The sequence below is a fragment of the Protopterus annectens genome, chromosome 1.part0 (assembly GCF_019279795.1).
Source record: "Protopterus annectens isolate FY-2018-M chromosome 1.part0, PAN1.0, whole genome shotgun sequence".
NCBI lineage: Eukaryota > Metazoa > Chordata > Ceratodontiformes > Protopteridae > Protopterus > Protopterus annectens.
Genome location: NC_056725.1, coordinates 851536077 through 851562452, shown reverse-complemented (window position 1 = coordinate 851562452; position 26376 = coordinate 851536077). Strand labels below are relative to the sequence as shown.

Genomic DNA, 26376 nt, shown 5'->3' with positions numbered 1-26376 from the left:
AGTATAGTTTAATTTCTTAACTTTAACAAAATCCAAAACATCTTTGACTTAGCCGCCTGAAGAACAAGATCATTCAAATAAAAATCAGTTTTAGAGTAGACTATGTTAATTTCGTTTTTTGATACCTGACAGTATGTAGATGTGTCGTGTAATAAATACATCTTACTTACATAAAGGAAGAAATCCAATTAGACAGCCCCTCAACCTTAACTGGTTTCATAACACTGATTTCCTTGTTGCCCTGAATCTGGACCAACAGTTCTCTTTCTTCAGACATTAAGCTGTCTTTAATTTTACTACTACTTTGAAAGAAACATGCGAATGTACCCTGACAAACTCTCTTAAAACAGATCATAGGGCAGCAAGGTGGTACAAATTTTGTCTTCCTTTTCCAAACCAAGGAACTACTGGTGGGGAAGGTAGGAGAAGAACTAAAAAAAAAAAAGTTACGGTTAAGCTGTCTGATAAACAATTTAAAATGCAATAACACTTGTACTATATCCTGCTTAAAGACAGGCACAAACTTAAACCCTTTTTTAAAAAGCAAAATGTGTACTATCCCGTTCAATAACTATAGTTAAACACTTTGAAGCCATCATTCGTAACAATTTTGCAACAACCATTGCAGTTCTCTAAACAGGCAATAAAAAAAAAAAAGTCCCATTTAATTTTTCTTCTTGTTGCTACTTCCTTTTCTAGTCCGTTTCGATTGCTTGGGAGAATTCAATTGCTGATTCCGAAAAGGAGGACTCTGAAGAACAAATCTATTAGAGGGCCTTCTTTCAAAATGGTCAGGCTGTCCAGTTCCAAAACTGTCAAATACCTCTGTGTCATTTGTAATGAAATGGCTAAGGTCTACATTAAAAGCATGTTCCAGTTGTCTTTCATTAAAAGTAAGCACCTTGTTTTGATGGTTGTCCTTAGGTTTGAAAAGGAAGAGTACATTTGTAATACCTTGCTGCCCTATGATTTCGTTTTCAAGAAAGGTTGTGATGGTAAATTCAGACGTTTCTTGAAAAACAGTAGTAAAGTACAAGACAGCTTAAAGTCTGAAGAAAAAGAACTGTTGGTCCAGATTAAGGGCAACAACGAAATCCGTATAATGAAACCAGATAAAGGGTGGGTGGGGGTGGGGGGCTGTCATAATGGATTTCTTCCTTTATCCAAGTAAGATGCTGGATTTATTACACAACACGTCTACATACCGTCAGATATTAAAAACAAAATTAACATAGCCTACTCTAAAAAATTATTTTTATTTGAATGATCTTGTTCTTCAGGGGGCTAAGTCAAGAAAGGTTTTAAATTTTGTTAAAGTTAAGAAATTAAACTATACTTATTTATTCAGCTGTGCTGTTTCCAAGTCCATTCATTTCAGTTGTGATCAACTGGAGAGGTCCAGTGTGTTTCTTTTGCCATTGGAGTTTCACATTACATTGGGGAACAGAGTGTGAGTGGTTACTATGCCATTAGCTTTTGACATAATGATGCCAACCAGTGGCCAGAACAGTTGACTATAGTATGGAGGAACAGTCCACTCCAAATCTATGCAAGTATCTTCCTACAAGATACTTCACTCTGCTCCTGTACTTAGTTTAAATTCCACATTCTGTCCATTAATTTTCAATATTTCCTTCCAAGACAGCCTTACACCAATGTATATGTATGTTGAATTTTCAGACTTCAGACTTCACTCCTCAGCTGTGCAGTTAGCTCATTAATACCTATGTGCAGTAGGATATCACACCTCTTACTGCCTACACATATCCTTGCATTCCACAGCATTTTCTGAAAAATCAACTTAAAAAGCACAATATAATCAAGGTTCTTCTACTGTGGGACATCCTAGATTAACAATCAATGTAATTTTATTAACTCCATGCCCTTTCTAACTATTATAAGTGGGCAAGTCACACAGTTAAAGAAGATACACCGAAGAAAGTTCTGGGTTCCATAAGAAGCTACAGATGTTAACTGGAAATATACAAAAAAGCACACTATAGGCTTGAATGAGTTATGGAGTTATTGGAGAAACTACTCTGTTTGTTAATGGAATATGGAGTAGTTCCAGCTGACAGAGTGAATACAATAGATCCCATGCACAAGGGGTGGGGTAGGGAACTACAGGCCTGGTACCTCAGGGTCCACTAAGCAAGTAATAATGCCTGACAATATGGGTGTTATTAGGGAAATAATGTCTGCCCAGGGGTGTTGTGAGGCCCAATGCCACAGGCTACTGGGTTGAATCTGAAAGTAGTAAATACATCAGCTAGACAGAGGCAGACAAAAGTTCAGGGATGAAGACCTGAAGGACGAATCCTGAAATCGACAGATGACAAGGAGCCCAGCTCCTGGCATTACAATCAAGACAATAATGCATAATGAAGGTATGAACTGAAGAACAAATGGCCATGGCAAAAACTTCAGAAATTAAACATTTTTGAAGCAAACAATGGAAGCAGACAATTTGATTGTAGCATTTTCCAATGAGTAGTAAAGCTGCCCGACAGCAGATGATAGTGCAGCTAGCAAGGCTAGTTGGAAAGAGTTTGCCTGGGTAAAGGAGAAAACCAGCTGCTTACTCTTCCTACACTTGTACAAATTTCAGCTAAAGGAGCATGTTTCATTACACATCCAGGATGTGAAGGCTTCCCTTGCTTCTGGTTTCCACCCTAACAAACATCAGGAGAAGAAAGTACTGGTTCAGGGGCAGTTCAGAAATAATTTGGAAGAAATATTGGTTATTATGAAGGGATATCCAATTCATGTGAAAGGCAAGATCATCATCTTCTTTCGGCTGTTCCCATTAGGGGTCGCCACACAGGCTCATCGGTTTCCATTTCTTCCCGTCTTCTGCATCTTGCTCTGTCACACTAACCATCTGCATGTACTTTCTCACCACATCCATAAACCTTATCTTAGGCCTTCCTCTTTTCCTGTTACCTGGTAGCTTCATCCTTAGCATCTTTTTCCCAATATACTCAGCATCCCTCCTCAGCACGTCCAAACCAACGTAATATTGCCTCTCTGGCTTTGTCTCCAAACCTTCCAACCTGGGCTGACTCTCTAATATACTTATTCCTAATCCTGTCCACCCTCGTCACACCCAGTGCAAATCCTAACATCTTTAACTCTGCCACATCCAGCTGAAACTCCTGCCTTTTTGTCAATGCCACTGCCTCCAACCCATATAACATAGCTGGTCTCACTACCCTCTTGACCTTCCCTTTCACTCTTACTGGTACTCGTCTGTCACAAATCACTCCTTACACTCTTCTCCACCCAACTCCATCCTGCCTGTACTCTCTTCTTCACCTGTCTTGCACACTCACCATTACTCTGAACTATTGACCCCAAGTATTTAAACTCATCCACCTTCACCACCTCTACTCCTTGCATCCTCACCATTCCTCTATCCTCCCTCTCATTCACACATATATATTTTGTCTTAGTCCTGCTGACCTTAATTCCTCTTCTCTCTAGAACATATCTCCATCTCTCCAGGGTCTCCTCCACCTGTTCCCTACTCTCACTACAGATCACAATGCCATCTGCAAACATCATAGTACACAGGGACTCCTGTCTGATCTCGTCTGTCAACCTGTCCATCACCATTGCAAATAAGAAAGGGCTCAAGCTGATCCTTGATGTAATCCCACCTCCACATTAAACGCATCTGTCACTCCCACTGCAGACCTCACCGCTGTCACACTACCCTCGTACATATCCTGTACCACTCTTGCAAACTTCTGACACTCCCGACTTCCTCATACAATACCACAACTCCTCTCTAGGAACCCTGTCATATGCTTTCTCTAAGTCTACAAAAACACAATGCAACTCCTTCTGACCTTCTCTGTACTTCTCCATCAACACTCTCAGAGCAAACATTGCATCTGTAGTGCTCTTTCCCGGCATAAAACCATACTGCTGATCACTAATCATCACGTCCCTTCTTAACCTAGCTTCCACTACTCTTTCCCATAACTTCATGCTGTGACTGATCAATTTAATCCCTCTGTAGTTACTACAGCTCTGCACATCACCCTTATTCTTAAAAATCGGTACCAAAGCACTTCTCCATTCCTCAGGCATCCTCTCACTTTCCAAGATTTCATTAAACAATCTGGTTAAAAACTCCACTGCCATTTCACCTAAACACCTCCATGCTTCCACAGGTATGTCATCTGGGCCAACAGCCTTTCCATTCTTCTTCCTCTTCATAGCTATCCTTACTTCCTCCTTGCTAATCCATTGTACTTCATGATTCACCACCCCCCCATCATCCAACCTTCTCTCCCTCTCATTCTCTTCATTCATCAACCCCTCAAAGTACTCTTTCCATCTCCTCAACACACTCTCCTCGCTTGTGTTTCCCTCATTATCCTTTATCGACTTTACCTGCTGCACATCTTTCCTAGCTCGGTCCCTCTGTCTAGCCAATCAGTACAGGTCTTTTTCTCCCTCCTTAGTGTCCAACCTTTCATACAACTCTTCATATGCCTTATCCTTACCCTTTGCCACCTTTCTCTTTGCCATGCACCTCATCTCCTTATACTCCTGTCTACTTTCTTCATCTCTCTGACAATCTCACTTCTTCTTTGCCAACTTCTTTCTCTGTATACTCTCCTGTACTTCCTCATTCCACCACCATGTCTGTTTGTCATCTTTCCTCTGTCCAGATGTCATACCAAGCACCTTTCTAGCAGTCTCCCTTACTAGCTCTGCTGTAGATACCCATCTATTTGGTAACTCTTCACTGCCACCCAAGTGCCTGTTTTAAATCATCCCTGAACTCCACCTCACAATTACCCTTTTTCAATTTCCACCATTTGATCCTTGGTGCTGCCCTCACACTCCTCCTCCTCTTCTTGATCACGAACGTCATCCTACAAACTACCATCCTATGCTGCCTAACTACACTTTCCCCAGTCACCACTTTACAGTCTCCAATCTCCTTCAAACTGGCCCTTCTACATAAGATATAATCCACTTGTGTGCATCTTCCTCCACTCTTGTATGTCATCCTATGCTTCTCCCTCTTATTAAAATACGTATTCACCACAGCCATGTCCATCCTTTTTGCAAAATCCACTACCATCTGACCTTCTGCATTCCTTTGTTTAACACCATACCTACCCATCACTTCCTCATCCCCTCTGTTCCCTTTACCAACATGCCCACTGAAATCTGCTCCAATCACCACTCTCTCACCCTTGGGTACAGTCATCACCACTTCATCCAACTCACTCCAAAATTTTTCTTTCTCATCCATCGCACACCCAACTTGTGGAGCATATGCACTAACAACATTCATCATTACACCATCAATTTCCAGCTTCATAAACACCACTCTATCCGACACTCTTTTCACCTACAAAACACTCTTAGCATACTGTTTCTTCAGGATAACTCCTACGACATTTCTCCTCCCATCCACACCACAATAAAACAATTTGAACCCACCTCCGATACAACTAGCCTTACACCCCTTCCATCTGGTCTCTTGCACATACAATATACCAACCTTCCTTCTTGCACATACAATATACCAACCTTCCTTCTGTCCATATCGGCTAGCTCTCTCTCTATACCAGTCATACTGCCAACATTCAAAGTTCCGACCCTCACTACCACAGTCCTAGCCTTTCTCCTCTCTTCCTGCCTTCGGCCATGCCTTCTGCCTCTTCTCCTCCTTCGGCCAACAGTAGCCCAATATCCTCCACCAGCACCCTGTTGGCTAACAGTACTGGTGGCGGTCGTTGTTAACCCGGGCCTCGACCGATCTGGTATGGAAATATTTACTGGTGTCCGCATGAAGTATTTGGCAAAGTTTTATGCCGGATGCCCTTCCTGATGCAACCCCCTCCCCATTTATCCGGGTTTGGGACCGGCACAGATATTGTTTCCTAAATAGAGTTCTGCACCCCCAACATCTTGAAAGAAGAGGTAATGGCCAATAGAAAAAAAAAACTTTTCAAGATACAATCTTCATTCATTGCTGCTGAACCAGCTGGTTCGAAAGGGCTGCAAGTAAATCGAATAAGTTCAAAACCCCCACAAAACAGCAGGTTCTACAAAGCTAGGTGCACATGTAGAACCCTGTCAAAGAATTTCTAGAGCTGCCAGTGCTGGACCACAATCCTGCCCTCCACAAGGTTATGAAAAGCAGAAATAGCAGGTATGTGCACCCAGATCATAAAATACATGAAGCCCAGATTATGAATATACCGGAGATAGCTAGTAGGAGCTGTGAGATAACTGTGGGATGTGTATCAGACATACTTGTGCCAAATCGAGACCCTCCAACTTGGAAGAATAAGACTCCGTGGAAACAGGATTCCTGGTAGCCACAATCATTTCTGCCAGCAGAAGGGCAAGCAGAACAAACTGAAATCAGCAGCTAAACCTTGAGGTGGAGTTAGCAGCCCCCCCCCCCCCACAACCACAGGAAACCCTTTGTCTAGGAACTGGAGTATCATCTGTAACACCAAATATCTGATAGCCTAAAATACTGCCTTGTCAACCACCATGGGTTAAGAGAATTAGTTTCATTCTTCTAGAATCTGCGGAAAAAACTGTATGGTGTTCAGGAATACTTCTTAGGAAGGGATGGAGAAGGCTTTCACCACAACTCCTTGCTCTGCTGAACCAAACATAAGGTGGTAAAACTATGTTCTCCAGAATGACAGACTGATCATAAAAGTGCCCCACTTATGGAAGAAACAATACAGGCATGGCTTCGGAAACCACAGATCTCCAAAATGTGAACTTGCTGAGGGGATGATGTTTCTGTCAGCAGTCAGCTGTCAAACACATCATCTCTCACTAGAGAGGGTACAACTCTGAGTGCCCCTGTTTGTTTTGACTAAATTAAAAGGTCCTGTATATACAGTTTGTTCTCCAGTGCATTAAGTGCAAAAAGGACTTTCCATTGCTGGCTGATCAAGATCTTTCTCCAAAGAAATCATCTCACTTCAACTAGGGAGAGAAGGGGTAAATGTCTACCCATCAGTGACGCATCTGTTATCAGCACTTATGAGAGGTTTTCTGTAGAATGACATTCTCACCTGCTGTTGACTAGTGGAAGTGTCCAGCATTTCCGTATCTCTATGACGAGTATGAAATCATCAGGAAATGCATAACTATGTGGTGGCTTTGCATCCACTGATACATCACATTTCATAACACATCCGCACAGTCAATTAAGCAAATGCACCACAAAGACCACTGCAGCATCAATTCAGAAACCATAGTAGGATCATCTAGGATGTCAAACTATTGAATTTCTGGTTCTTCTCTGCAGGCAGGAACAAATAGAATTACAGAAGGTTTCCAGCTCCACGCCTACCTGAAACAGCTCAGAGGACTTCTCCCACTTCATGTTTACTCAGAAGTTGCAGTAAACAAGGGAATTGCCCAGTGCAGGAATCCTAACTCAAAACCCCTTGTCAGGGCCACCACAAAACTGGCATCTGCATATGGTAACACAGAAATCTTTAAATGCTTTTTCTGCAAGACTTGTCAATACATTACTAATAAACACTCTAATGCTATAGAAAGCTCAAGTGGGAGAATAATTTGCTGGAAATGGTGCCATCCAGAGAAATCAAAGAAATTTTCTGTGCACATCTTATATGATGAAGTGACAAAAAAACATCCATCATACCGAGAAACACCATCCAGGCACTCTGCAACTTCTAGATTATAAGCCTTGGAATGTCACGTCACCATTTGGAACTTAATGCATCAGAAGCACTGACTGAAACTGCTGAGGTACAGCAAAGAAGGGAAAACATCCACCCAGTCAAGAACCAATAACAGAAGACAGTAAAACTCCATACCCTATTCTGAGTGAGGTGCAACCTCTTTCACTGCTTCTCAGATGTGCAGTCTGACAAAGAAAATCACTGACAAAACATCAGAAATTCAGTCAAAAGGGAACACTGTTTGCAAGACATTGCCAATAAACAAATGACACGTGAGCAGTCAAACTCTATTATTGAAAAACGTGTTAAAGGCAATATCCAAGAGTAGCAGCTCTAGCAGCTCTGACAGCTCTAACACTAGATTCATATACCTGCAATGGAAACAGTTGATGAGCTGAACTGAAATGGCAGAAATCTACTGAGGTCTACTATATGCCACAAAGGACTCTCACAGAATCTTGGCACCAAAGAAGTGGAAGCTAAACATGCTACAACAAAAGTCATAAGAGAAACCGTCAAGTGGGAGCACAGTTTGTTAAAGGGGCAAATAACTAGTTCAGGAACTGGGTAGAGTAGATGATGGTGGTGGTAACTCATGTGAGGTAAACAAAAGTAAAATAAGAATGCCACAACGGAAAAAAGTGTGTCACAGGGAAATAAAAAAGGAGGATACACCTATTCACAGATGGCACCAAAACCAATACAGTGATGCTGAATGAGGATATTAACTGACAAAAATGTGGATAACACTTAATGTGAAGTGTTAAGCTATTCAGTTTGGGAAGAGAAAAGCAGGTATATAAATTATGAAGCGTGACAGAATTAAAGCAGAAAGACCTGGGGTAGTTAAAAATTATCCCTTTGGTAGTGTGAGAAAAAAATGTCTACATCATTTCAGAGGTCCAGACCATGCCTCAGAATACCATATGGTTTGGAGATTTGCATAGTCACACAGCAGGCAAATGGAAGTAAACAGAATTAAATCCTGGAATTGAAGAATCAGCTTATTAACAGCTCAGAACAGTAATCTTCTGGTCCAACTCCTCATTATGCAGTAAGATGCTCTGGTGCAAGGGCAAGAAGGTGGACTCCAGAGATGGATGTGGTCTCATAGCTTTACACTGCAATTACGGACAGTGACAAGAGTACTGTGTCATCTTCTGGAAGTCGTGCTATACTAAACATCAAGATGCTGATTTGCCAAAGGAGGAGTACAGAAATGTTAAAATAAAAAACAAAGATTATGTAAGGGAGCAGTAAGAGTGCTAATCTTGGGGTAAAAAAAAGGAATGAAGTTGACATGATATCACGTTAAATTTCATACGTGAAAGAGCAAGAATAAACTGAAAAGAAAAGATGAGAAAGGGACTATGAATGTTTACAAGCAGTTGGGTGTTATTTTAGACATCAAACCAACTGATGGGGTAAATAACCCAGAGGAATATTAAAAGTAAAGATGTCTACAAGGCGGAGGGATAAGGAGTAGCTACAACTGTCTAATGGTAACAGAAGGACTAGAGGGACTGATGCTCTGTAAACAAACTTTTCATGTTAAACACACATAGGCCAACAAATTACTCATCTTATGGCAGAATCAGAAACATGCTACACAGTCATATCCTATTTACAAATGCAAAATTCTACAAAGTTGTTTCTGCTTTAATAGAACTTCTGGCAACTTATGCAGATCTGTAGGAGTAAGGTTTTAGTGCAGTACAGATTTGACACCATGGAAAAAACATGTATGACATCCTTGCTCTGGGTCAGTAAACAAGAAGCCTTAATCCTCACCACTGACACTGGTGAGGATCATTCACCTGGAACAAAAACAGATACACAGTATTTCCAGATGCAGCTCTCTGCACTAAGCACAATCTCCCTTTAGAGCACAAAGGAAAGACACTCAGGCTGGGGGCTGGGTTTCCATCTCTCTCTCTCTCTCCAGGCGCCCAATAAGACTCCCCACTGACACATCTGTAGAGTTGAGTCCTCAGCAGAGTGTTTCAAGCCAAGTCCTCCACCACCCTCTTTGTGAAACCAGTGCTTTGCATCCCTGGCTCCAAGTAGCTGACACACACTCTGAGATTTGACTTACACACTCACCTGGGAAACGCAGGCACAGATTAACCAACTATGCCCCCTTTTGCCGATACTATAATGTAGGTACTGCCACCAGAACATTCCAAAGCCAGCTACTCTAAGACTCTTACAAGGATACCAAATTATACTGAGTAGAAGTAATACTAATAGAAATGGTGGTGTTTGACCAATGCATCAGGGCTTTCAGGAGTGGCACACACTATGTTTTCCAGTAGCAAGAAAAAACACCACACCAGGAAAAGGTATAATCACTTTACTGATGTATCCGGTACTTCGGCTTATGCCTTCAAGGAATGACAACAGTGTCACCAAATAAATACAAGTACTCTCAAAAGTTTAAAATATTCTCTAAAAGACCAGCCACAATGAAAGGTTTAAATATATTTAATAATAAATAATAAAATAACATGGAAATACTAAACATCTATTTACAAACACCGAGTTTCAATTACAAGAAATATTAAAAATAAAACAGATGGATAGAGTCACAAAGATACAGAAAACCACTACTTAACTAATCACACTATATTTTCCTGACTGATCTTAAGAATTACTATTCCCTGGATACTTACTAAAGCAAGGCAAGATGAAGTGGGTAAATGGTCTTCCTTCTTGTCAGGTTTCAAAAACAGACTGCCCTGAGACTTGTGTCTCATCTAGTATTAAAGCATTATTTCAGTACTGGATTACAGAATGACATCACATGCATCTGGTCATCTGACTCTGATTCCCACACTACCTCCCCTTTGCTAAAAACTGAACCAGAATTTAGCGCATATGTGGTACCATACACACAGACAGAGCTTTGCTGAGATGTGTTATAGTATCTGGAAGCTATAAAACCCCTTCAAAACCTCCACCCTTCCAGGGTAGCAATTAGTTCACCCCCAAGGACAAAACAGTAGGGGTCCTAGTCTTGGTTTTCACAGACATTTCATCTCTGGCCACAATCAGAACTGTAAGATACACTCTTTATGGCCTAAAATCAGGTAATTTAATTTCAGACTATTTTTCAAAGTTAGCTGAACTGAGATTAATCTCTCCTCTTCCAGTATCTTCTGTTACAATATATTCATTTCAACAGTTACAATACAGTCTGACATAAAGGTGCATTTCTTTTCTGCCCAGCAGGACCTACTGTTGGTGCATTTTTAAACATAAGCAGCTTTACAAATACATTTTCAACACAAGTACCTGTATAAATCAGTTTAATATACAAATGACATACAATTATTTACAAAACTCCAACTAGCTCTGCTGGCATATGTTACACATCTCACTGCTCTACTTCTCCCGGCATAGTTGGCAATACCTCACATCATCACACCATGTTTTACAGGTCTAAAAAATGAAAAATAAAACTCAAAAAGACAATTTAAATGGAATATGTATACAGTTTTACTTACCTTGGTATCCACTGGTACTAAACACTTGTGACAAATTCTGCAAGGCTTTTCCTATTTTCTGATACTCCTTTGGTAATGCTTAAAAACACAAAACATGTCTTTATGAGGAGAATGTCACATGCATTTCAAATATACAGTATTTGCAAAAGATGTTCATGTCAGCCATATCATGTTATGTTGAAAAGCATCCAGTTTCAGAAAAAAATTCTACTCTACAACATATTTTGATTTCCAGAAGTACCCATATAAATGCTGATTCATATACTAGTATTTACCACCTCTCTCTGTATAGATATTCTTAAGATAGCACTAAACTGGGAAAAATGCAGCACAACAGTTCACATGAATAAAGTAATAAACTAAATCAAAGTCCTGCTTCTAGATGCACTACTTTTCATAACTAATAACTGTTGTTCCACATTAAGAGTTAACTGTCAAGCTATCACTGACACAGGCACTCAAACCTAAAACTTTACAGAACTGTTACTTTGTTCAGCCTATTCTTCTGTCCTCACAACTAACAAACACCTAACCTCACTGCACCTGCACCCATTCACTACCCATTACCAGGCTGTAAGACAGTGTGGCACAGCTGCCACCCATGCAGTCATGAAGAATGTAAGGTTTCCTGCCCCCTCCAAGAAGCTGACAGGTTTGCAGACATAACGGTATTCTTCTTCTTGTACATGTTCCAAGAAGCTTTTTAGCAGAGTGGCTTCACATAGCCAATCACACTTACCTGGTTCAGAAGCTGCATGCCATGCACCTCTCAGTCTAATGAGCCAGACAACCTCCATCTCCTAGAGTAAGTGAACCACTATCACATGCTGCCTTTCTACCATCTTTATCAACCAAGAACCAATGCTCGCCAACAAATTGCAAGAGGAATGGGAAGCACCGGGCCGAAGTAGAGGTGCTGTAACCAAAACAGTGATCCAACCACACGAAAATAGATGTTATAATACGAGGCCAATAAACGCTCCAGTGGATACACCAAAAGTATTTTATTAATACAAAGAACACTGCGTCAGTGTTCTTTGTATTAATAAAATACTTTTGGTGTATCCACTGGAGCGTTTATTGGCTTTCTACCATCTTTGGTTTCTTCAGCTCCTTGGTTACTAGCGATCTCAGGCTGCTACAGTCATAGCCTTTGCAACATGTCTGCTGACCATTAGACCCTCCTATCCTAAGAACCCATTCATTCTCAATTGGGGGAGCTGTCTCTGACCCACTCACTCCCTTAGGAAAAAAAAAAGCTGATCTCAGGACCATCATTCTGGCAGACATCGGGGGCTCCACACCACCAGTCCCTGCTGTTCATAAACACTACTTAGCAGCCTCCAAGGGACACTAGCACAGCCAGTCAATAGGGAAGGAGCACTTGAGCTACCCCGAGTGACTGCCGTCTGATCTATATGACTAAACCACAGCAGCATGTACCTCTGGCCTGAACTCGGTGGGCTACACCACATAGAGCTCCCAATGAGTCACAAGAGTGGAGCCAGGCCACCTCCCTCCCCCCAGGATGGCCAAACTGTGTGCTGCTCACTCCCATCCTCCCATCCCACTCCTCCAGCTCGAGCCCTGTAGTCAAACGCAGGTCATCTGGGTTGTACTTGAGACTTTATCCCTCTGCATCCCGGGAGGGGATGCTTGCTCATTTAACAACAACAAAAAACATGCTGCTTATTCTTTTGACAACTGATGAGTGCGCACAGGCTAAAAGACTTATTTCAGCTGACAAAGACAGGTAGGCTGTTAACATGTCCTAGGTATAAAAGTGACAGTTATTAACCTTAAAAAAAATACAAGGTGTAAGCACACACTGCATAATGGAATGCCCACAGATATATTCATTAAAATAAACTAAATTTGTATACATATGTGGGTACAAGAAGCTCCTAAGGGCTTGGGGGGATGGGCAACAGAACACTTAGTGATCTAAAAAGGCAACTTTTTTAAACAATTTACTACCATAACAGTTACATGTAGGATAGTGTCAATAAGAGTTACATTATCACAGTCAATCAAAATTACAAAGGAAGCTAGTGTTGAACTTGGTTTGTGTCTGATCTAGTAGCAACAGCAGTGATATTAATGTGGCATAGCATGTCATTTTTAACCATTTCTTAAGCCTATTTCAAAATCTGTTTCCTGAAAGAGGTGCGTCAAATCTTCCTCAGAATTTCATGGGCCTGGTTATGCCAAACATAGTTACCATCTATATTTTTTTAGATTAGATTAACAAATCCAGGTAGAAAGGTCTTCCATAGTTTATATCATCCCACAAGTTAACTAGAATCCCACAGCACCCTCCAAACCTCACAGACCCATAGCTGGTGGAACCTGAAACAAGTGCAGCCTCGTGATGGTAATAAACTAAAGCATCAACATGTAATATGATCAGATACACTGACAAAATAAGAAGTTATGTATTACCATAATGCTCCGTTTTGTTGATCCTCACTAATCTTTGACTGTGGGCTTGATTCCAAGCCTCGGAACCGAATCTGCCATTTACTTCACGCCTCCCAAAACTCGAGCTAGGCTCTACCCATAATACCACTCTTCAAATAAACTCAGATCGAGTTTGCCTATAATAGTGGCAGACCGATAACAAGACTAAGAGACCAGATCTACGTCCCAATTATGAATCCAGTCTTAGGAAGCATTCGGTCCACTAACAGTCTCAGGCCGGGGGAAGGAGGGGGGGATGTCAAGGATTAGTGAAGATAGACAACACAGATGGAACAGTATAGTAAGACATAACTTCGTTATCTGATGATGTCAATCTTCACATAATCCTTGACTGTAGGACAGAGTCCCTAGCTACCTGAATCTTGGGAGGTCTCATGACAGAACATTACTGAGCACCATCAAACTGAATGATGCATGTCCCATACAGACCTGGTCCAGTTTGTAATTTGTAATAAAATTATGAGGAGATGCCCATACAGCTGCTGCACAAACGTCATCTAAAGAAGCCGCTACAACTCTAATTGAATGAGCTTTCACAGGACGTGGAGGTAGGAGACCCTTTGAATGATAAATAAAGGTGATACAACTCCTAAGCCATTTAGCTAAGGTAACCTTAGAAACCGGTTACCTAAAGAAAGTGAGGAAAAGGCAACAAACGGTTGGTCGGATTTTCTGACATCTTTTGTTCTGTGAAGATAAAAAAGCAATTGCCTGTGAAAGTCAAACAAGTGAAGACAGTATTCCCCTTTACTGGAGAAATTGGGGAAAAAGACTGGTAGGTGTAGAACTTGACTAATATTTGATTCCGAAACACCCTTTGGCAAAAAAAAAGGAAGGATTAAGTCCTGAGGGAAACCCTGTCTTTCTGAAATATTAAATAGGGGACTTTTAGGACAAGGTTTATATTTTCTGATACTCTCCTGGCTGAAGTAATAGCTAATAAAAACAGTTTTCCATGTCAGAAATTTTAAATCACAAGTAGCTGAAGGTTCAAAGGGGGATAAAGTGAGAGACTGTAGGACTAGGGGTACATCCCATGGAGCAGTGGGTTCTTTACATGAAGGCCTCAGCATTAGGGTTCCTTTCAAAAAGGCCTCACAGTTTATGTGGCATAAGTGAAGAACCATCCACATCAATATGGAAGTTAAATATCGCAGCCAGGTGTATTCGAATGGTAGAAGCTGAAAAAACAGACTGATAAAGAATGGCCAGAAAATCCAAAACTTTATCCACAGGAGCTACGCAAGGGTCAGCATTAATATCAAGAGCCCATCAAGCAAATGTTTCCCATTTGTTATGGTACAGCTTTCTAGTAGACAGTTTGTGATGGACCAAAATGAGGTAAGGAAGAATACCTGGCAATCATGGGAACTGGAGAAGGCACGTGGTGAGATTGAGATGTTGGAGATTTGGATGAACCATTCCTTATGGATGAGATAACAGTTCTGGATCTGGGTCCAGAACCCAAGGTTTCCAAAGTAGGCGAGGCCAAATGAGGAGAAACCAAACCTGTCAAGGCCAGAAATGGGGAATGAGGATTATTGTGTTCTTTGACCTTTTGGCTTTCTTTAGAAACTGAGATATCAGAGGTGTTGGGGGAAAGGCGTACAGGGGACTGGGGGGCCAACTGGGGTGACTCCCTGGAGGGGAGGATTATGGCATAGTAACTACTGCAATTGTTGTTCAGAAGGGACGCAAACAGATCGCAGCAAAGCTGACCCCAGTGCTGGAAAATCTTTTCAGTCACCGCAGGATTGAGAGACCACTCGTGAGGCATCAGAATAGTTCTGCTCAACTTCTCCGCTATGCACTGCCAAAAGAAAGCAGTTGGAAGAAATTGCCCATTGCCAAACTCTGAGGGCCTCTCAACAAAATGGATAAGATTTGGTTCCTCCTTGTTTGCTGATGTACCAGACTTCTGACATGTTATCCGTCTGAACTGACACTGTTCCTAAGGGGAGGGCATCCTGAAATGCATGCAACACTAACAGCACAGCCCTCATCTCTAGAACATTGATGTGCAAACTGGCAACCTTATGAGTTGACATCTGGTAGTATTGGTAATGAGCCAGTCAGCGAGATATGGAAAAACTCAAAACCCCAGCAGTCTGAGATGCGATGCTACCACTGCCATGCATTTGGTAAACACCCTGGGGGCTGTGGTGAGACCAAAGGACAGTGCTCTGAACTGATAGTGACTGGCACCCAGTTGGAAGCACAGGAATATTCTGCAGCACTTGCCCATTTTTACTTGGTAATATGCATCCTGATGATCTATAGAGCACATCCAATTGTCTTTTTCTAAGAAAGGAAGTATTGACTGTACCGAGACCATCCGGAACTTTGTTTGTTGAACTGATTTGTTGAACTGGCTGAGATCAAAAATGGGTCTCCAGTCCCCTGTTTTTCTGGGCAATAAAAAGAATCTCGAGTAAAACCCTGATCCTCTCTGGTCTAGTGGGACTTCTTGGATGACCGTTTTCTTTAGTAGTTTTTGAATTTGTATGACTGCTACTTCCCTGTGACTGGGTGGAATGCATGGGAGTCTTTTTTGTCACTTTAGATTCATTGAAAGGGGAATGATGTAGCCTCTGGAAATGATCCTCAGCACCCATGTGTCTTATGTCATTTCTAGCCAGGCAGACTGGTGCAGGGATAATTGCCCCCCTGAGTGTCTGCAGAGGAAGGCTATTGGGCCTCTGTTCAGGAGCGCTGGTAGGAGTTACAGAGAAGGGATCGCTGGACCCCTGGTTCTGCGGGCCACCTCTGCCTCTTAAATGGCATCTTCCATTGTTACTTCTTGCTCTGCCCTGGGAGAAGTCCTTACCATGGGAGTCTTGGAAAGGCCATTGGGACTTTTTAAACCATAGCCTCCCACTTTTCTGTTTCCAAGAGTAAGGTTGTTGAGGAATGGAGAAGCTTATACCCATGGCAGAAAGAGTCTGGCCATCTTTCTCATATCAGGCCAGTGTGTCCTTTACTTTGGGACCAAACAGGGATGATCTGTCATATAAAGCATTGATGAACGAAGACTTAAATGCCTCTGCAAAGTCACACAAGTTCATCCAGGTGCGTCTCCTGATGGCTATGCCTGAACCCGCTGCTCTTGTCATTCCCTTCAGCTGTGTGGGTTATTAGCCTCATGGACGAGCTGGAAATCAATTCAAAGGTGGCAAGCTGACAGGTAACCTTGCCTCAGACCCCATCGGCTATTGCTCCTCCAACAGTATCTGAAAGCACTTTAATCAGATCCCTCTGCAACCTGATACAGTGTGCCATGTAGTTCAAAGACCTGACAGCGAAGGTCGATTAAGCATAAACACTCTTCCAAAATCTATCCATAGTCCTAGACTCCTTTCTAGGAGGATGGACAGTAGGACTTCCCTCTGCAAGTTAGTTTTTGGTGGCTGCTGCTATCACCATAGTGTATACAGGGATACCCTTAGCCCAATGCTGTTTGTCTTTAGGGGGAGACTGTCAGGCCTCTTGGGGATTGGCTCAATGGAGTCAGAAATTTTCCAGGCCCGCTGAATGATCAGTCAGTGGGAGGAGAGATGCAAGAGGTAGAGGGCTGGGCATGAAAAGTCTCCAGGTATACAGATTCCTCCAAGGAAGGCTGGTGGGAAGTCCAGCCACCCCTGTTGCAGGATTTCCAGGATGCATGGAAACATCATCAGGGGGTGACCTGGGGGAACCTTGCTCTTTATCAAAATCGGTATCCTCTGTGAAGGACTCCTTTGGGGAATCTATGTGCTTTCTCTTGCATTTTTTTCTTTGAAGGTATTTCCTCGGTGGGATGTTCCGGGGAAGTATCCGAAGAGGAAACCACCAAGGTGGATCGCTCCTAAGGCTTTTGTGTCCCCTGCCCCAGGGATGAGGCTGGAGGAAGCTCTGGTCAAGGAGATACAGATGATGCTTGGTACGACGTGGAAGGCAAGGACTGCAAGTCCACAATGGAAAAGGCCTTCTCCATGATCCAAAAGGCCGGACAGGGATGGGAGCCCAGAACCAAAATAGACTCCTTCGGGACCGTGGTTCCATCCAGCACTGAGGAAGCTGCCTCCGAAGCAGATGCCTGGGTTGAGCTTACGAATGCCAAGGCATTGAGGGGCACGGAAGGCTCAGAAAGAACTGAAGTCGAACCTTGCTGCTGCTCTTCTTTTCAGGATAAAACAGACAAACATCTGTGGGCTCTGTTCAAGCAGCTTTATTATATACAAACACACCAGGATTGAGGCTTAGTAGCTTAAATAAACAGGCTAACTACTACACTCATACATGTTCACACTCTGGCTGCTCTCTCAAAATGGCACTGCTGCCGGCATGTGCTCACTATTTATATGCATGTGCCACACTTGGAAATGTTTCTTAAATATACAGCACACACACACTGTTCTACATCCTCCCTCTGAGAAATAGCTCATGCATTAATGAAAATAATGACTGACATGCAATTGTACAGAAATTTTTTTTTAACATGCAGTTATACAAAACTATATAGACAAACAACTACGTTCAGGCTGTTGTGCATTTCACACTGGGTCTAGGAATATGACCAAATCATTTGACATAGAAATTAAAACTAGGTCTAGCAACAGCACTGTTTTCACTGAATGATCAACTTATGGGGACATCTGGGACATCATCAGGAACGAAGTAGAGGTTGAGACACATTCTTCAGTAGGAACAATGTCTGGGTAGCTCTGAGACCTAGAGTCTGTATCACAGGTACGATGCTGTGATATCAATTCTGCAACAGGAAGATGTCTGTGGTTCCTCCTGTAATCTAAACCTCCTAAGTAGTACATTCTGGGCTTGGCACATATACCTGTCACTTGACCAATCCTGTCAAAGCCTTTCACCATTTATATCTTCACTGTCTCTCCTTTCTTCAACGAATGAAGATATCTGCTCATTTTATCATAACTGGAGTTCTGAAAAGAATGCTTTCTGATTAGTTTGGCTTTGATTGCTCTGTTGTTTTTAGCTTTTGGCACCAACAAGCCGGAACTGATAGGCAAGGTTGTTCTGGTTTGCCTAGACAGAAGTTTCTGCAAAGGCGAGCCAAGTATGTTGTCACAGGGTATATTTCTGAGATTGCGTAAATTCAAAGAGACATCGGTATTGCCATGCTTTGACCTCTCTAATAATTGCTTTGCACTCTGTACTGCACGCTCAGCCAGACCATTTGACTGTGGGGATTCTGGACTACTAGTAATATGCACAAAGTCCCACTCTTCTGCAAATTAATGAAATTACAGTTATGTACTTACCATAACTTGGCATCTGTTATCAGTAATCACCATTCATCACATTAGGTGTGCAGAATATATTCCCCTTTATTGGAATAGTTAGGAAAAATACTGGTAGGTGAATACATTGATTAAAATTCGCTGGCAAGGCCACTTTAGGCATGAAGGATGGATCTGGTTTCCGAGACACCCTGTCCTTGTGGAAAACTAAGTAGGGTGGCTTGATAGTAAGAGCTTGCAACTCCGAAACTCTCTTTGCTGAAGTTATTGCCACTAAAAAGGCAGTCTTCCAGGAAAGAAATTTAATATCGTACGAAGCTGCTGGTTCAAAAGGTGGTTTTGTCAGAGCCTGCAGGACCACAGTCAGATCCCATGGGAGAGAAGGGTTTTTTACAGGAGGCCGTAATAAAAAAAAAAAACTTTTAAAAAGGCCTTACAGAGATGCACAGAAAAGGCAGAATTACCAGCAAGGTGAAAATTTGAAATTGCTGCTAACTGTACCTTGACAGTGGAAAAACTAGCCCCTTCCTTAAAGAGAGAGGTCAAAAAGAGAAGTATTTTGGGAATGGGGCAGAGAAGGGGTCCAAATTCCTATTCTTCGCCCAAACCGAAAACCTCTTCCATTTACTGGAATAAACTTTCCTAGTAGAAGACCTCTGGGAAGCAAGAATAATCTCCTTTACGGGTGAAGCTAGCCTGGAATTAGCCAAAATTACTGGAAGTGGACATACCACTCTGTCAGGCATAGGGTCTGAAGGTTCAGGAAAGGTAGGAGAGAAGGATGAGATAGCAGATCCAGAATTGGATTGAGCAGCCAGGGTGGATGCCTCAAATGAGACCGTAGGAGGAGGAACCACACCTGCCGAGGCCAAAAGGGGGCAATGAGGATCAGTTGACTCTTGCTGCATCTGGCTTTCTGAAGTACTCTGGGAATTATAGGTAACGGAGGAAAGGCATACAGGAGACCCAGAGGCCAATTGTGGGTGAGCGTGTCCCTGGGGGATTCCCCCTCTTGGGGGATCAATGCAAAGACGTTGCTGCATTTGTGGTTGAGAGGAGATGCAAACAGATCGCAGCTCTGATAACCCCACCGACAGAAGATCTGTTGAGCTACTACTGAGTTCAGGGATCACTCATGAGGAGTCAATATAGCCCTACTATATTTGTCCGCAAATATGTTGGATGCTCCGGGAATGTGCGTTGCAATGAGAAAGTGCCCCGTGGCCATCGCTCACTCCCAGACCCTCATGGCCTCATGACTCAACAAATAAGAACGTGTGCCCCCTTGCTTGTTTACATACCACACAACAGCCATGTTTGTCTGACAGAACCACAATCGTTCCCTGAGGGAGGCAGTCTTGAAAGGCTTGCAACGACAAAAGGACTGCCCCCCCATCTCCAGAACATTGATGTGCAGTTTGGTCTCTGATGGTGGCCATGTCCCCTGGATCATCTGTCCCTGGAAATGCCCCCTCACCCCAGGAGGGAAGCATCTGAGGTGACTGTTGCCACAGGAGTTGGAGGAATGACAGGCCTGCCCGCTAGAAGATCCGGTGAACGAATTCACCACAAAAGAGGTTTGTGACACACAAGGGTGAGATGAATGGGAAAGGATAGGGGATGCAGCAACGCTGCCCACTGAAGAACCCTCATACGGTACAGAGCCATCGGTACCAAATAAATGGCAGCTGCCATTGATCCTAGAGCCCTGAGAATGAATGAGGCCGGAGGACAGGTCGTGAATATGTGACACCCGAAGAGGTAAGACTGCGACATGACAGGTGGTATCCAGAGTGCCTATGAACTCCAGCTTTTGGGTTGGAATCAAAGAGGATTTTGCCATGTTCACTGTAATGCTCAGCAGATGGAACAGGGAAAGTACGGTGTGAATACTGTCCAGTAGCTGATGCCTTCTTGGGGCTGTCAGGAGCCAATCATCCAAAAAGGGAAAAACTTGGATTCCCTGCAGCCGGAGAGGAGCTGCTACTACCACCATGCATTTGGTGAACACCCGGGGGGCTGAGGTGAGACCAAAGGGCAGGGCCAGGAACTGAAAATGACAGACTCCCAAGCGAAAGCGGAGACACCTCCTGGACCGTTGATCCATTTGTATATGGTAGTATGCATCCTGGAGGTCAGCTGAGCACATCCAATGGTTGCTGTGCAAGAGAGGCACAATCAACTGCACAGTGACCATCCAAAACTTCAACTTCTGCATGAACTGGTTCATGCGACTGAGATCCAAAATAGGACATAGGACCCCTGTTTTCTTTGGAACCAAAAAGAAGCAGGAATAAGTTCCGAATCCTCTCTGTCCTGCAGGGACCTGTTGGATGGCTCTTTTCTGAAGAAGGTTTACAACCTCCTGTGGGGCTGCCTCTTCCTGACTGGGTGGCATGTCCGGAAGACAACTGAATTTTGGGGGAATTTCCAAAAAGGGAATGCAATAACCTCTGGATATAATTGCTAGCACCCACTGATCATTTGTAACACTTGCCCAGGCTAGTGGGTGCAATGATAAAGGACCCCCGACTGTCTCCAGGGACGGACAGTTGGGCAACGCCTCAGGGACGCTGCAAAGGTTTCTCAAAGAAGGGTTCCCTGGAATGTTGGTTCTGCGGGCCTCCTCTGCGCTTTGCGCGACATCTACCATTGAAACCTCTTCCCCGTCCCCTAGAAGAGGAATCCTCCTAAACATCTTGAAAGGGAGACTGTGCCTTCCTGAACCACAATTTCTTACTCCCCCCTTCTGGGAGTTGGAAAAGGAATGCTGAGGGGCAGAAAACCTGATCCCAATGGCCGACAAGGTCTTCCCTTCCTGTTCACTGCGGGTCAAAGTCTCATTCACAGTGGGACCAAAGAGTGTGGAACCATCAAAGGGGGTGTTAACAAAAGACATCTTGAAGGCCTCTGCAAACCTGCTCAGAAGGAGCCAGGCATGACACCTAATTGTGATACCTGAGCCTGCCACTCATGAGGACCCTTCTGCAGCATTGGAAATTCACAACTGAATGAAGCATTGACAGCTTTGGAGAAACTACCTTGAGTTCCTCCTCAGGCATGGACCCAGAGAGGGAAGTAGATAGTTCCTTTATCAAATCCTTCTGGAGACGGGTGAAATGTGCAAGATAATTTAATGCTCGCAAGCTAAAAGCAGCAGAGATTAACACCCTCTTTCCAAATCTGTCCATAGCCCTCGATTCACGATTGGGATGATGGACAGAAGAACTCTGCTCTGCCAATTCCTTTTTGGTGGCAGCGGTCACCACAATAGCATCAATCGGGACCACTTTGGACCAAAAGGTTCTATCTGTTGGAGGGCTTAGAAACTTGTCCACTTTTTTAGGCATTGGCTCCACGGTATCTGGCTCCTTCCAAGCCCTGCTGGCCACAAGATCAATGAGAGATCAGCAGGGGGGACACACAAGAGCAAGATGGGGCTATATCAAAAGCCTCCAGAAATACAGCTTCCTCCAAAGATGGGGTTTGGGTAGACTAACCATCTTTGGCCTTGAGGATCTAGAGTACGCCTCCAAAGGAGACGTCCTTCGGAAAGTGGAAGGACTAGATGTGGTTCCACCCCCCCTCCCACCGATACAACCCTAGTGGAAGAGAAGGTGGACCCCCCCGGCCCACCACTCCACTGGACGGAACTGGACCACAGCTGTTGAAGGCTGAGGTGCCCAGAGGAAGAGACCGGTCTGAAAAGCCTGGGCCCGAATCCAACCCCATACTGATCCCATCAGGGAAACACCCAACTGGGTCTTTCCCTGATGGGATCAGTGGTTGGTACTGTTTCTGCCCCCCCGGAATAGACCATCAGGGGGAACAGAAATAGTACCAACCACCAATCCCGTCAGGGAAATACCCAAACTGGGCCCCAGAGCTCCCCTAGCCTCCACTCCACTCAACAGTCACTGAGAATCCAAGCTACTGGTCAGATGAGGAGCGATCAAAGAGGGAGTGGGAGATTGTGGGCCAGGGAAGCCAAAACCCCAACTCCATCTGAGCTTTCAGAAAGGCCCACATCATCCTGTCCATATCCATAGGGAGGACACTCCTGGAAGATCGGGAGGATATGGAGGACCTGCTGGGAGAGTTTCCTTGGAGACCGAATGTCGTATCTTGCGTTCCCTAGAATGAGACCTGCCCAGTGAAGACAGAACTTGCTCTGAAGACATTGGATCCAAAGGGAGATCCTCAACTACAACTGGCTCTAGCATGACTCTTAGATCCGACCAAATCAGAACTGAACTCGGCAAAGGATCCGAAAAAAACACTTCTGGAATCTCTCAGATCCAAAAGGATTGGATCCATAGGTATGGTGCCTACCCTCTGATCCGAAGGTCTGGAGTCAAATTCCTTGGATCTGGGAGAGGAAACCGAAGGTACCGGATCTGAGGGCTTTGGGTCCGAACCCTTGGATCCAGGAGTGGACTCCCTGGATGATCTAGGACTCTACGATCTCTGATCTGAAACTGCCCTGGCTGGAGCCAGATCTGAAAACCTAGGATCAGACAGCCTGGGACGTTTGGTCAGGGCTTCCTCCATGAAAAGCTTCTTTCTAGCCCCAGAAGAGCCCACCTTGGCCGGGGAACCAGTAACCAAGGGGACTCCTTTGACCAAGCCTTTAATAAGGAGCTTGTTGCGAGGGTCAACCAAAGCCCTCTGGTTGAAAGCGGCACAAATGCCACATTCCACCTTGAAGTGGTTGCCGCTGAGACAGTAGAGGCACTCCTCGTGTAAATTGGAAATAGGCATTTTCCACCCACATGAGGAGCACCTTTTAAAGCTCAAAGGTTTATTTGACATAACAGAACCAGGAAACAACCTCACCGAAGTCAAAAAAAAAAACAAGCCAAAGTTCCAAAACCTAATAAGACCATCCGAAACACTCAAGAAGCACGAAGAACAACTTAAAATCTAACTTAATCACTACTTACATACCACAGTAACTAGGCCAAGACACAAAACCCCAGAAAAAGGACAAGAAGAAAAAGGTGAGAATCGACCAGGAGGGGATATCTAAGAAGGTATAACTATCTACTAACTCTACAACTCAGAAAAGATACTGAAATTTAAGAAACCTTACAAAATAGACACACTAAGAGGAGATGAGCAATCTGTGTCTGACTGAGCAGCAAATGAGATCTGAGGGAGTGTAGGGGAACAGAGCATTATGGGAGGGGAGGAGCTTGAGCTAAGCTGCGTTCTGAATATGTGGCTCAGATCCAATATTGGATCCAAGACCTAACGTGAGGAATGGTGACTAGATAACATCAGATCAAATGACTGGTAAACTGGGAAGCACTGCCAGAGATAAGTTTATATGTACTACCATGGACTGGGAAATGACATTTCAGCTTAGTAATAACAGTAGTGGATGTTAGGTTAGCTAGCAAATCGATCTCAAACCAGTTTAAATAAGAGTCTACCAAGACTAAGTAATGCTGACCATTCCACTCAAATATGTCAGTGGCTACTGTTGCCCAAGGTAGTTCAGGAATTTGGCTTAGGTGAAGTAGGTCTTTTTGCAAATGCAGTTTAGTACGCATACCGAACAAGATGAAAGCACTTCATCAATGTCTTTTGACAGAGAAGTCCAAAATACTAGTCCTCTCGCCCTGCTTTTGGTAGAATCAGAACCTGGGTGGTCAAGATGTGAAATCTGGACATATTTATGTTATAAGGAATTAGGAACAACAACTTTGGGACCTTTGAAAATGATACAATCTTCCATCAACATCTCACCTCAGTAAGGAAAATAAGGTTGCACTTCTGGAGGTACACAGGCCATCTGACATCAATGAAATGGTTGAGCTTTTGCAATACTAGAGGAGTCTTTGTATGATCTCTCAGCTCAAGTCTTGTGGTAGAAAAATTACACAATTCTGTGAAAGTCAAAATTCTCTGCATGAAGCTGTTTTGTTGTAATTCTGGGTGATCTGGATAAGGTATCAGCCAGATAAAGAAGTTTACATTTTGTGTAGACCATGTTGAAGTTGTACTTTTGTAATTTGAGCATCATTCTTTGTAATCCTGTTGGAGCTGTATGCACAGGCTTCTTTAAAATAGCAACTAAAGTTTGATGATCAGTCTCAATCTAAATAGCTCAACTATAAATATAATCATGGAACTCTGAGCATGCAAACACAACTGCCAAAATTCTCTCTCAATTTGAGCATACTGCATTTCAGTTTAGGTAAGAGTTCTTGACGGATAGGCTAAAGGTCTGGCCCTCTTGAAAAATAACTGCACCAAGACCAAACTCTGAAGCATCACAGGAAAGAATCACTGGTTTATTGACATCATAGTATCTTAATGTAAGTGGGGTGGCAATTTTCTGCTTGAGGTCATCAAGTGTTCTCTGGTGCTGTTCCAACCATGACCGTGCAACATTTTTGCATGTCAGTGCTCTTAAAGGTGCTGTCATCTCACTGAAGTCTGCTATAAACTTGCCCAAATAGGTAACCATACCAAGGAAATATTGGAGAGCTTGGACACTGTCCTGTGCTGGCATGTCAAGAATGGCTGCTTGCTTGGATGGATCAGGTTGTAAGCCAGTGCTAGTGAATAAATGACCTACATATGTAAATTCTGGTAGTCTGAATTTACACTTCAGAGGATTGAGTTTCAAGTTTACTTCACATGCTCTTTCTAGAACTTTCCTGAGGTTTCTGTCATGCACTGCTTCACCGTTGCCTCCATCCAATAAATCATCTACCATTATGGCACATGGATAACCTTAAAAAATTTGCTCCATTGCACACTGAAAGACTTCACTTCAGAATTTACTCCAAAAGGCATCCTGAGAAATTATTATCTACCAAATGGAGTACTAAATGTAGTCAGTAATGAAGATTTGCAATCAAGCATCACTTACCAAAATGAACTATCTGCATCCGGGACAGAAAACAGTAGCATTTGGCATCAGGGATGCAACTTCCCCATCTACATGCATAGGATGATGAGGCCTCTTTAATGCTTTGTTCAAGTCTCTTGGGTCAATGCATATTGTGATTTCAACTGAGCTCTTTTTTTGAGCAGTTATCATGGAAGATACCCATTCAGTTGCTTCTGTAACTGGACAAATTACACCGTGCTGCACTACTTTATCCAACTGGGCCTTGACTTTGTTCTGCATAGCTATCAGAACTCTCCTTGCTGGTCTGACCGCTGGTCTGACCTCTGGGTCTACTTTCATGGAGTACACAACTGAAGGTTTGCCTAGCTTGTCATTGAAAACATCAGCATACTCTGAGAAAATAGCATTGGTGAAACTGGAACTAGAACATGTGCTAACATGATGGACTTCTTTGGTAAAAAAAAAAAAAAAACAATGTGATTCTCAAACTGTCTCTGTGACCTAACAATGACTCCACAGGTCTTCGGACTACATAGAATTGCAAGCAGTAACTGTTCCCAGCT

The 26376-nt window shown here is 43.2% G+C and overlaps 1 protein-coding gene across 1 annotated transcript in view; it reads right to left on the bottom strand.

Annotated features, from left to right (window-relative positions):
- Positions 1–26376, bottom strand: part of SNX9 (sorting nexin 9) — a 1114799-nt gene that overhangs the window by 179648 nt on the left and 908775 nt on the right. The window contains exon 13 of the mRNA XM_044063919.1: positions 11216–11293. Coding sequence (XP_043919854.1) covers positions 11216–11293 — 78 coding nt within the window. The remainder of the gene's footprint in view (positions 1–11215; positions 11294–26376) is intronic.